Genomic DNA, 12,667 nt, shown 5'->3' on the forward strand with positions numbered 1-12,667 from the left:
TCAAAAACACAGTGGAAAAACAATATTCTTAAATAGTATTCAAATTATTTTTTGAGTTCACTAATCAGAAAACAACATGTTCCTGTTGTCATGTTGGCTTTTTCTTTTCCCAATATATTCCTCTTTCTCTTGTTCTCCGCAGAGATATTGTACTAGCATCTAACCTGAAACCCTTGGAGCGGAAGGACAAGATTGGAGGTGATAGGAAGCAGCCATGGAACCCGACTGCCTCAACAAACAGCTCGTCCAGAGAGCCAGCTTGTGCCGTGTTACAGGTGAGGCGGAAAGAGAAATTGATTACATCTGCTTGTTCCAACCACTCTGCTTTATTCTTTATAACACTATTTGAAACTCCATCTTCTCTTATAATCCAGATGTATCCGTTTGATTACCTCCAGCAATGCTCAGTTCCCATACTGTGATTTACAAATTGTAACAATGAAAAACTATACATTTTAAGAAACATTAGCCTACAATAATATTTTAAAGCGCATCTGTCACATGCAGATAGTGGAGATAGCAATTTTGTGACTCATCGTCATTTATTTGTATGTTGCCCCAACTCTATAGCATCGGACAATGTTAATAAGGAGTCATTCATAAAAGCTGCTTTCTCAGTGATGTGATTGGCTCATAGTGATAACTGAACCATCATCTGGAACTTGGTTTGCTGGTACCTGTGTACTATTGACTGATACTAAATCTCAACAATTTAGCAGCTCATAGTAATCCTGTTGAGTGTATAAGTACATTGATTGTATATACAGTTTCCCAGTGAATTAAAAGGCTGCATTCTAGGAAATATCACTGTTTCCTAGTGAATTGATAGGCTGCATTCTCATGCTACAAAATAATTTCCTCAACTGTGTATAAGCAATAGGTGCACTTTTGTGAAGTAGTGTATTTTGCATAACAGCATTGTAAGTCTAATAACCAGTCGATTGGATGTTTCCCTGTCCTCTATGCCAAGAGCCTGGCTTCGATGAGTAAATAAACTGCGGTATTGCCTATAATTTATGTACAACTGGCTATTTTTCTTATTTTATTGATTATAGCTCTGGTTTTGTTTTGTTTTAGTTTAGCTACTTCACACCCTCTCATTGTGCGGCTTATGCTGAGTTTGTCACAGTTTGCATCTAATTGAAAACGTAAAATGCGTTCTGTAAAAATACAAGCATTTTGCTACCAATGCAGAGTTGAGTGTAAAAGTGAGCTGCAACCCTTATGGCGTGGCTGGCTAATTGCATTTCATTAATACTGTAGACGTTAAGCAAAGCAATATATGTAAACACTGCTTCAAACTGGTGACAAGACTAGAATCGTGCCGTTAGTGGTTGTGTTTGCAGTGATGAGCTTCCAAGCCATTTTATTTAGTACATAGGCATTTAACCATTGTTTATTAACCTTCAGGTGCAAATCTGCACTAAAACCATTGAAAACTAAAAATTAGTTTATATTTTTTAGACAGTGAAAACAAATGACTTTGGTTGCTATGGTTTTAGAGCCTGATTCAGAGATTTACGCAATGCCGATATTTATGCAGATCAAGCGATTATTTTCCAGTGCACTTGAGTATAAGCCGCACTGTGCGTGTGCAGCGATCGCATTGTGATTATGGATGCCCAAAGGATCCACTTGCAAAGTGAGTGACCGGTAGTCAGCGTTTGGGGGTGGTACCGGGGGGGGTGGTCAATAAAACGCAGGCGTGTGTGACTGTTGAAATGCCATTACATGGGTTAGCCCTTGCGATCTACTACGCAGCATGAGAGCTCTCTGCGTGTCTGCGGCTGGTCAGACCTGCTGCACGGGCAAGATGACCACTCGATGTGCATCGATGTTACCGATATTTACGCAGGTAAGCAACGTCGTACACATCTAACACATCTAAGAAGACAGCAGTGGGCTGTGCTTTGGCATGCATTAGCATATTTTCACAGCTGCGTTCTGTGCAAAATTGCAGCGGCGATCGCATTAGCGTCCATCTCTGAATCAGGCCTTATAACACTGCCCCAAATTCATAAGATGTTATGTTCCACAATTCATTATACAGTATACCACACAGCTGTATCCCCAATTTGTAATTATGCTACACATCAAGGCCTCCAATACATAATATGCCACATGCTTTTTCCCCAATACATAATATGCCACACATTTGTGCCCAAATACATAATATGCCACACACTAACGCCCCAATACATCCACATTTGTGCCCCCAATACATAATATGCCACACGTGTGCCCCCAATACATTGCCACACAGCTGTGCATCAAACTTATTGTTTGCCACATGGCCATGAGTTATGCCAAACAATGCCCCTAGTACATATGCCACACATGTGCCCCAAATTATTTATATGCCATAAAGCTGTGCCCAAATACATTATGCCACATATCCATGCCCCATTATATTTATGACACACATTTGTGCTCCAATATATGTCAGTACCCATTACCCCCCCCCCACACACACACATTCACTCACATTGCCAGCACTCATTAAACCTACACACACATACACTAACCCTGTCAGCATTCAATAAAACCACCCCCACACACACTAAACCAACCTGACTGGGACTAAGAGACATCCGTTTTTTTTACTCAGCGTTGTCCTCCAGTGGCCGGTACCCCTAGGCAGCCGCCTAATGATAGCATCGCCCCTGCCTGCAGATACATATATATGTATCTTTATTTCTGCGGTTTATAGTTTTGTCTTTTGCTTTTTTTTTTTCTTCTCAGTAAGAACATGTGTATACAAGTATATATATCAACTTTATATTGCCTTTGTAGCTGAATCCCAGTACATTGGGAAAGTAATTTGGGGTTATTACATTACATACTATTTGCTGTTTGTTTCATCCTTTATGTCTTTGTTTTATTTTAATATGTTACATTCTAAACTTCCTACACGTTCTGTTACTGTTTTGATAATTTTTACACACAAACTTCTGCAATTTTCACAGCACTTTTGGACTAATCTACATGTTGATGCAATTGCAGTAGAAAAGCAATACAAAGGGAGGAAAAACTTTGTCTACAAAAAAAAAAAGAAAGATTCACATGCATATTTATACATACGTTATGCATGCATTTACATTTTTGTTAACACATGAATCCTGTTTGTGATCTTTATCTAAGGAAGCTCTGTCAGAACCCAAAAATGCATTTGAGTTCACCCGTTACTGGAGCAGGACAGATGTGAAGAAAAAATATGACTTTCTTTTGGATTTCGGGGCAAAGAAATTATCCTGTATATTCCAGACGGAAGTGTCTTCTGGGCTGGTGGGCGAATTTCTCCTTGTGTTGGGGGAGAACTTCCAAAGCATTCATCTGGAGGAGGTGATGGAGATCTTGCAGTGCCTGGCAGAGACGCAACGCTTCCATCTCAGCCTCCTCTTCCTCAGTGATCTGGAGAAAGAACGCTGTAGGGAACTATTTGTGAAGCTACAGACTGTGGTAAATGACAAAAAGGAAATGTATGATGAAAGGAACCTGGAACTAAAGCAATTAATGGATCTTTACAAGATCAGTGTGTGAATTTACAAGAGTGCCATATTTTATGTAATATTTAGGTGGTCATCTTCTTCAGTTTAAAATAATATGAACATTTCTATCTTTAACCTGCAGTTAGTAACATCATAGGGCTATATTTACTAAGCAGTGGCTTTTGTAAGTCTCCAATCCTCATCCCTTGTGACCTCAAAATTTAAAACAATAATAATTTTAAATGCAAAACATGCCTGGATTTGAAATGTAATATTTCCATTTTAATCTCGGGGTCAAACCCACAAAGAATAGATGATTTGTGAAAGCCACTGCTTTGCATCAGGTGAGCACTGTTTGCTCTTACCTTGTCACTTATCAGCCCCCTAGGTACCAGCTTGTCTTGCCGGCAAATTTCTCCTTTTATAGTATAAACAATATCCGTTTAAAACATATTGGAGTGTTTTTTAAAATGAGAATTCTCATGGGATTGACGTGCGATAATGTCATTTCACAAATGCTTAAATATGTGTTTCAAAATGTTTTTGACACTTACAAAATACACTGCTAGCAATGCAATAACTATATAAATACACATTTGTAAAGTATGTGAGTTTGTGTATAGTATAATTATGGAAGAAAATAAATATGAGAATTATTGTGGTTTGGTGAGTGACTCAGGATGAAACATATATATGTCGGTGTCAAAGTTTAGCCACAGGGAATACACATACATTTAGAGGCCAATAGCCATACAAAGTCAGGATGGGTTATGTGGAGCAAACCAGTGCAAAAGAAAAGAATTGTGTTGCACTTACTCATTTTATCACAATTAAGTTAGATCCACAATACTAATTAAAGATCTAGAGTTCAAAATTGTGGTGAGCCACTTGTAACCTTTGGACAAGCTAGGTGGGTCCTATATCTCTACCAAATCTTCACAGTTAGTCCAGATTAGATGTATTTATATGTACATATTGGTTTTGCAGGTTATTGAAAAACTTGCATATACATTCTTTCATACTAGAAGTTTGAATATCGAGCATATGGGAGGTTCTGTTTTCTTGATCATTTTTATTCTCATTGGTGATACTTCCCAGGAGCCCTCATCTTACGTTCTTGCAGATGCTGCATTCCTGCTGTACCTTCCTCCCGCATGTAGCTTTGAGATGGTAGAATAAGAGGACATACAGTATACAGGATGGTTCACTGCCCAACATTCTCGGTGTTTGACACAGCTGCATACCTTTCAGACATGACCTTGGAGCTTCCTTGCCATTGCAAGTCTGATGATATTAAGGGGTATATTTTACTAAAGTGAGAGTTTTTATAAGTGGTGATGTTGCCCATAGCAACCAATCAGATTCTAGCTATTATCTTCTAGAATGTGCTGGATAAATTTAAGTAGAATCTGATTGGTTTCTATGGACAACATCTCCATTTCTAAAAACTCTCACTTTAGTAAATATACCCCTTAGTCTGTAGTGTGATACTATCAAAAGACCTTGGGGAAGATGTATGAAGCTCTGGGAAGTGATGATAAAGTGGAGAGTGATAAACGACCAACCAATCAGCATCTAACTGTCATGTTTCAAACACAGCCTGTAACATAACAGTTGGGAGCTGAGTGGCTGGTAATTTATCACGCTCTAATTTATCACTTTCCAGAGCTTCACACATCTGCCCCCTTGGGTGGTGAGCTCATAGATGTCAAACCCAAGTTTATAGTGATAACATTCATAGTAACTATGATGTCCTGCAGGTGTTCAGTATCTGATTGTTAAGTCTAATTTCCTTCTAGGCACAAGAAAAAGATTCAGGGCATTACATATGTGGCAGGTGGGAGAAGTAGCATTTTTATGGATATACTGTAATGTTGATATCAGAAATCCCAAAAAGCATATGTACTGTAGCATGTGAAGAGCAGAAAACTACATATAAGAATTCAAGAGCACTTATGTAATATTAAGAATAAAAAGGATACACACAGCATTCCAGTACACTTTAAAGAAGCTGACAATAGCAATCCTGAGGACCTGTATTTTGTAGGCCTCAAGAAAATAAATATACAGTGGAGAGGAGGGGATTACAACAAAATACTGTGTAAAGAAGAAATGAGGATGATATATGACCTCGGTACCCTCACCCCGGAAGACCTGAATATTGATGTAGAGATCGCACCTTTTCTAAAATAACTAAATATTGTTTTTTTCCATAACTTAATTATCCTTTTTAGTAATGAATGATCCTCTTTCGAATATCTCCGGACTTTGGTATATTTTATTATTTTTTATTTTTATTTATATTCTTATTCTTATATATATATTTTTTTTTAATTAGTTTTATTAAATAGTGTTTTTTATTCATACTCTCAACAACTCTTATTTATCTACCAAATTTAAATAGGGTAGTATAGTAACTAGTGAGACATAAAGGACCAAAATTGATATTAATCGGCAAAATATACTTCCATCAGGGAATATTCCTTTATTTAATTTTTTTTTCTCTAATTTCTATACCAGGGGCGCCCATAGAGGATTTTAGATTAAAATATACATATATATATATATATATATTATTTTTTTTAATGAATTTTTATCTCTATATTAATTTTTAGTCATTTTGATATGTATAGTTGATACTATTGTTATATTTGTGGATTAGACCTATTTTTAATATATATAATTAAAGGACATACTATTGCTATATATATATATATATATATATTTTTTTTTTAATCTAATAGAGATTTATGAATTTATGCACTGTTAAATGTTTGTAATTGTCATATGTGTCTGATTGTGTATGTTAAAATTTGATTAACAAATATGGGTACATCAAACCACCAATTGCCAACTAGAAACGGTGATTGTTATCCTTTTATGCCATCCGGAACCGGAAGTTATGTATAAGAACGGTGAGAATCACGAAACAGCAGATGAGAACGTCTGCCGGAAGTTAACCATCACGTGATTCTGCCAACCAAAGAAGCCAGAAGCATACATTCTGAGGGAGGAGCTCGCCCACGTGGAACCGCCAACCACAAGCAACCGGAAGAGACAACGTAGAGCCGCCAACCAGAGACAGGAAGTAAAGGAACAGGACGGCAAGGAACAGCCCCAGAATGAGGCTACACGTACACTAGCGAACACGTGTAGGCGCCATCCAGTACCGGATATGCAAGTAGACCTAAGGCTTACTCGCGACTATACATATCAGTCGAATAATTAGCCAATCGTTACCCAGAGGAGGTATGGAGAGACAGGAGAGATGCCAACCATATGCTAACCTGCCAGCCAGGACCGGAAGTAATAGGACACAGCTGAAGCCCGTTGTGATTAAATCAAACAGTATAAGTAGATGAAAGAAGATGGTGAGTACTTCTCTATTGTTTGTTCCTGAAGAAGCCCTATCATAGGGTGAAATGTTGGACAAGGAAGTGACAGTCTGCCGGCAGACCTCGCATCTACCTACATCTACGATTATCCCTGCTAAGGATACCTACCTTTTACAGCAAGGTAAACTAACCGATGTTATTGGATATACCAGATCAGATCTCAAGATCCCTGGGGTAGAGACCTGGATGTCTCCCTCAATATTTATTTAGAATATCGGAAGGTACCATTGCTCACATTTATATGACACTTTTTTTCCCAATACACAAATTGGGTACTGATTTTTATAAGGAATCATTTAAATGCCTACTTTCTTGGGTGGCATAATAGACTTCAAGTACTTTGCCACTTCATTTATGTTCTATGTCATAATGTTTGTTGTCATTATTGTTGTATACCGGTATTAGGACCACATTGATTACTATATTGTTAGGATATACCTTTGTGATTTACATTCGATCTATATTTATTACAATAAACCCTTTTTAAATTAAAAATAAGGTTGACTATTATGATTTTATTGTTGAATATACTTTATGTGGTATAGCGCTTAGACTTGGAGATGGGATTACCCGCACAGATATATAAATATCTTCTAAGTCCTTCCTTATAATAATCAGAAATTTGTAATATATACTTTAAATAAATAAATAAATCAAAATTATCATTATTAATAAAGGAGGTGCACCTTGGAATAGAAACAACAGTATCAAAAGATCCAAAAGAGGAAAGTAATTCCTTAGTGGGGCACTCATGGACTTATTACTGAAACATTTCAGCAAATTATTTATCAACTGTTACAAGGAAATTATTGTCAGTTAAAATGTAACCTTTATTGGTATTTCAATTAAAATATTTGTCCGCGAAATATAGAAAAAACAAACATAACCGAGTGTCAAAATAATAAACAATGTGATATTAAAATCCAATTATACAAATCCAACCACTACGAGTCTCCTGTGTTTAATGTTCTTTAATTAATGATATGATATAATCATAAATCATTCGGGTGTCTGTAGACCTGAGGACATCTCATTTTGATATATGTATGAAAAGGTTAATATATCAATGAAAGAAGAGTATCCTGAGTTTTAGTAAACCATCAATATCAAATTCTATCAATCAATGGGAAGGTATGTATTACAGACATAGAGGGTGTGAGTATCATAGTCTGTTAGAAAAAATGTGTATATAATTCCTTAATATTTATGCAGATCTCACTTCAGACTATGTCACAAAGAGAACATACAATTACATCAATTTGGAAATAAAGGATAAATCCCAAACTGGACTTATATGGTATCACACAATTCCTGTGCTTAAAAAAGAGAAAGAAAAATATGTAATTTGGGAATTATTAGAAATCCCACCTATATTGTGACTCTTAACTAATATGCTGATGCCATATCATTAGAAGGTGCAGTTGCTACTTAGAAGTTGTTATATATCCCAAAAATAATGTAGTTCGCACTGTCACCTATATTTCATATCGTGTTCATTAACACAACATTATTAGGAATCATAAGCATAAATTAGGCACATAGATATATTTCTGTATGTCTCTTAAACTATATATAATATTGGCAACCAAGTTGCATTAGTAGGCATGTATCCACTTGTTATGCCTGCTTATCTAAGCTCACATCCCTCCTACAACAATTTAGCTACAGCAGGTTTATTGTACTTAAATTGTATATAATTGACAACAAAATGTCCATATAAGTTGTATCATTTCATATATACCCGCTCTTTGTAGCTATTTGTCTGTACATGTATCCCTCTTAATTTATATATTTCACAGTCCCATGATAATCATGTGGAATAATGATACAGATTTTTGATAATAACTTCTGCATATTCACTCTAATGGTTACTAGTTCAGGAGAAATTGCAGGTTTGGCATGTGATATTCCTTCATATAGCTCTCACACTATCATCTAGTCTGGTTACTAAACTAAGATGTATAAAGGTTCCTTCCATACACATGCGCCCACTTTTTGTGTCCACCTGTCTAACAGACACCCTTATCGGCAATGTATTCACACTTCCGTAGTGGATATAAGATTAATACTTTATAACAAACATAGCACATGCTTATTAGCGTGTGCCGCGTGTCTCCTGACGCGCGTTTCGCTTAGCTTACTCATAGGGTCAACCCGTTCTCAGGGTTGACAGTTCTATTATACTGTCTACTAGCCAATCACAGCATTATCTGCATTGATGGACAGCCCAATAGACCAATCATAAAGCTTCTAGCTGAGTGATCCATGTGAGAGCCAATCAGTGCTGCCTGTCAGCTTTCTTATTGGTTGAAAAACGTCTGTAGTAAATACTCCAGGTAAAAATAGAGATAGATGACGATCTCTTGTATAGACAAATGGTTTATATAAATATTACAGAATTTTAATAGGGTACCACTCATAACTAATATAGCTTAACATGATTCACATATATTCCATACTATTAAAGAAATGCTGTATGCTTTATATAAGTAAAGTTACCAGCTATATATTATTACTCCTATTCAGGTATAGTATTAACCTTAAATGTGGTATAAATAAAAATTATATGTAAGGTATTGTGATAAACATTAATTACAATAATTAAGTATTCTACATAATATAAATACATTTATTTGCATTTCTATTATTTAGTATTTTCAACTAATATATAATATGTGTAAACATTAGTGAGTGACAATAGTGCATATCAAAAATGTAACAATATATAATATAAATAAAACTATCATAATAGTGTATAATATGAAAAATGTTGTGAACATCAAGTGGTGATAAAACTAAATTCAGAAATCATTATAATAAATAATATAATGATAACGTGAAAGTGTATAGTGCATGGAATAAAATTAAATAATAATTAATTCATAAGTAATATGAAAATAAAATATATAAAATGTCCCCTTATTCGGGGAGTGCATATATATTATTAATCAATGTGTAAAACTGAATAATAAAACGTGTAATATATCAATATCATCAAACCATTCTATAAGGTATAGCGCTGGAAGGTATTTGTTTGGAGTGTATTGATATTTGATGGGGGTAAGGTGAAGTGTACCCTCTTACTTCCTAGCAGCATAATACACATATATAAGAAAGAGGTTGTCTAGTATCGAAGCGCAGTGTTTACTCCTGTATTATGTGAAGAGCAGGATGGCCACCCACAAAAAGATATGGAAATGAAAGACTTTTGAGTCCTTCACTACTTTTTGAGACTTGACCATATGTGGTCGCTGTGATTTGAGAGAACAAAGGAGACTTGGCTTCTGCTATACCAGGAGCGCACAAATCACCCGGGATACTGCGGCTCCCTGTGGATCAGATGCTGTTCTAGCAACATTTACAAAACTTACATTTGATCACAGACCCAAAATCATGATCAGGAGTTGCATGTCCATGCAGCAAGAACGAATCAGACATCCTAGGCAAGAATTACAGTCTGAAAAGTAGTGTAATCAAAAGATCCTTGGCTTCTAAAGGTACCAACTCAAATGCACACTCACACTCACTCTGTAGGCAGCAGCCTGATCATTGAATGTCTGGGAGCAGGGCCAGATTAACAATGGGGAGGATGGGTCTATGGCTACAGGCCTCCACATAAAAATAGGCCCAACATCATTACAGCATAATAATAATCGCCCTTGATTATTTTCAGCCCCAGGCCCATTTGTCCCTTTATCCATTCCTCTACAGGAGCCAAGCCAGGACATGCTGTGGCTTGGGATAAAGATGACCAAAGTTTTTATACTATTAGGACTAAGGAGTCTACATAGGAGAGTGTATCATAACCATGGAAACCATCAGTACAACTCGCTGACAAAGGAGTCTACTATTGCTAGCTTCAGAGGAAGATGAAGTTTGGATTCAGATTGGCCGTACATAGCGACATTGAACGGATATGCAAATTAACTGATTAAGACTCTATGCCAGAGGTGGTGAACCCACGGCTCTCGAGCCGCATGTGGCTCTTTTGTGTTTCCCTTGCAACTCCCAGCTCGGCAGACCCCACTGGTACTGAGAATGCTGGTCTCTGAAACGATCAGAGACTAAAGAAGCCTTTGATTGCTTCAGTGGCCAGCGTTCCCATAGAGCCAGCAGTCAGCGGAAGTGGCAGCAGCAGCGACGGTGGGACTCTGGAGACCTGATGGCGTGGAGCGGTGCCAGCATGAAAACAGGTAAGTTTCTTCATAGGGGTGTGGGTGGGGAGGGGAAGCTAGTATTGGGGGCACTACCTTAGAGGGCACGACTGCAGGGAGCATTGCAGAAGGGGCACAACTACTGGGGTCATTGCTTAATGGGCTCAACTACTGGGGGCATTGCATAGTGGGCACAGCTAGAGGGGGAATTGCATAAGGGCCACAACTACTGGGGGCATTGCTTAATAGGCACAACTGCAGTGGGGCATTGCAGAAGGAGCACAACTACTGGGGGCATTGCTTAATGGGAAAAACTACATGGAGCATTGCAGAAGGGACACAACCACTGGGGGGGCACTGCTTAATGGGCACAACTAAATTCCATTTGGAGTGACACATGAGGGGCTGCTGCAGTGGCATAGGGGGGGCTGCAATGACACATGAATGTGGGCTGGAATGGCAAGGGAGGGGGCTTGAGTGACACATGGGAGATCTGAAGTGTGTATTATGTGAATCTTGCTTTTTCAATGTATTTTATGTGGTTCTGGATTTCAATATGTAGTTTATGCGGATCAGGCTTGTTTCTGTGTAGTTTATGTGGACGTGGCTTTTTCAATGTTTTCAATATTGCTCTGGCGTTTTCTTTCACTTCAACAGTGAAAAAATTATAATGGGAGGTTAATGTAAATTGTGTATTTTCAATGTGCTGGGCTTGCCCCAAGTGTGACTAAAAACGGGTGTGACACAAGGTCATGCCTAAGGTGTGTGCACAAAAATGGGGCATGACCTTGTGACAGCTAGGCCACGACCCATTTTTTGCGTGCGCATGCTATTGGCTCTTTATCTTGACTACAGATATTTTTGGCCCCTTGCCTCTGACTGGTTGGCCACCCCTGCTCTATGCCATCATATGCATTAGCATGTATTGTCTCTCTTTCATTATTTTTGCTTTATTCAGAACTTCAGCTGTTTGCCATTTTAGTTACAGAGTACATGGACTCATAAGACGTGATTATAAATCTCTCAAGAACAAGTTTTTAAAGTTTGAAAATAAACTTCTAATTGCCAAGTTTTTTTACTTTTGTAATATCATTTGGCATAAAGATAGTGGCAGGACATCTTGTGAGTGGAACTTAATATTCAATGGAAACTAATAACAACAAGGTCTATCTTGTCTGCTTTTTTGAGGAAGAAAATCTTATTTGGATCAGATTTTAATAGCAGACTCAAAGTGAATAGTATTTTCTATGAAACTGTTGATGCCTTTACCAAGGGGGGGTCAGTAGTTTCTATCTATCGGATAAGTCGCCAATGATTACTTATCCCACACTAACATACACTGTATGTTAGTGTATTATAGTGTATTATATTATATTCTGAAGTTCCTAAAGTTATGGGATAGGAGCCTAGCATCGTGTAGGGCCCTCTCTAGCCCGGCAAGTACAGCAACTCGATGTGGCATACATTCCACAAGTAGACGGAAGACCTCTGGAGAGATGTTGACCCGTGCGGGCTAGATAGCTTCCTACAGCTCCCTGATATTTGTAGGTGCAGGATTGTGGGGGCGAATGGACCTCTCTGCTTGATTGGGTTCATGTTCAGTGAATGGCCACAGCATTCATTGGAACTC

General features: G+C 37.6%; 1 protein-coding gene across 2 annotated transcripts in view; it reads left to right on the forward strand.

The window, feature by feature from the left end:
- The window catches only part of DNAAF19 (dynein axonemal assembly factor 19), a 36,081-nt gene extending 32,133 nt beyond the window's left edge, over positions 1-3,948 (forward strand). For both annotated transcript variants that reach the window (XM_088470673.1, XM_088470672.1), the window contains 2 exons: positions 143-275; positions 3,142-3,948. In XM_088470673.1, coding sequence (XP_088326799.1) covers positions 143-275; positions 3,142-3,540 — 532 coding nt within the window. In that variant the 3' untranslated portion in view covers positions 3,541-3,948. The remainder of the gene's footprint in view (positions 1-142; positions 276-3,141) is intronic.
- Positions 3,949-12,667: the final 8,719 nt, after the last annotated feature.

The sequence above is a fragment of the Taudactylus pleione genome, unplaced genomic scaffold (genome assembly GCF_031769625.1).
Source record: "Taudactylus pleione unplaced genomic scaffold, aTauple2 ptg000102l, whole genome shotgun sequence".
In the NCBI taxonomy this organism is placed as follows: Eukaryota; Metazoa; Chordata; class Amphibia; order Anura; family Myobatrachidae; genus Taudactylus; species Taudactylus pleione.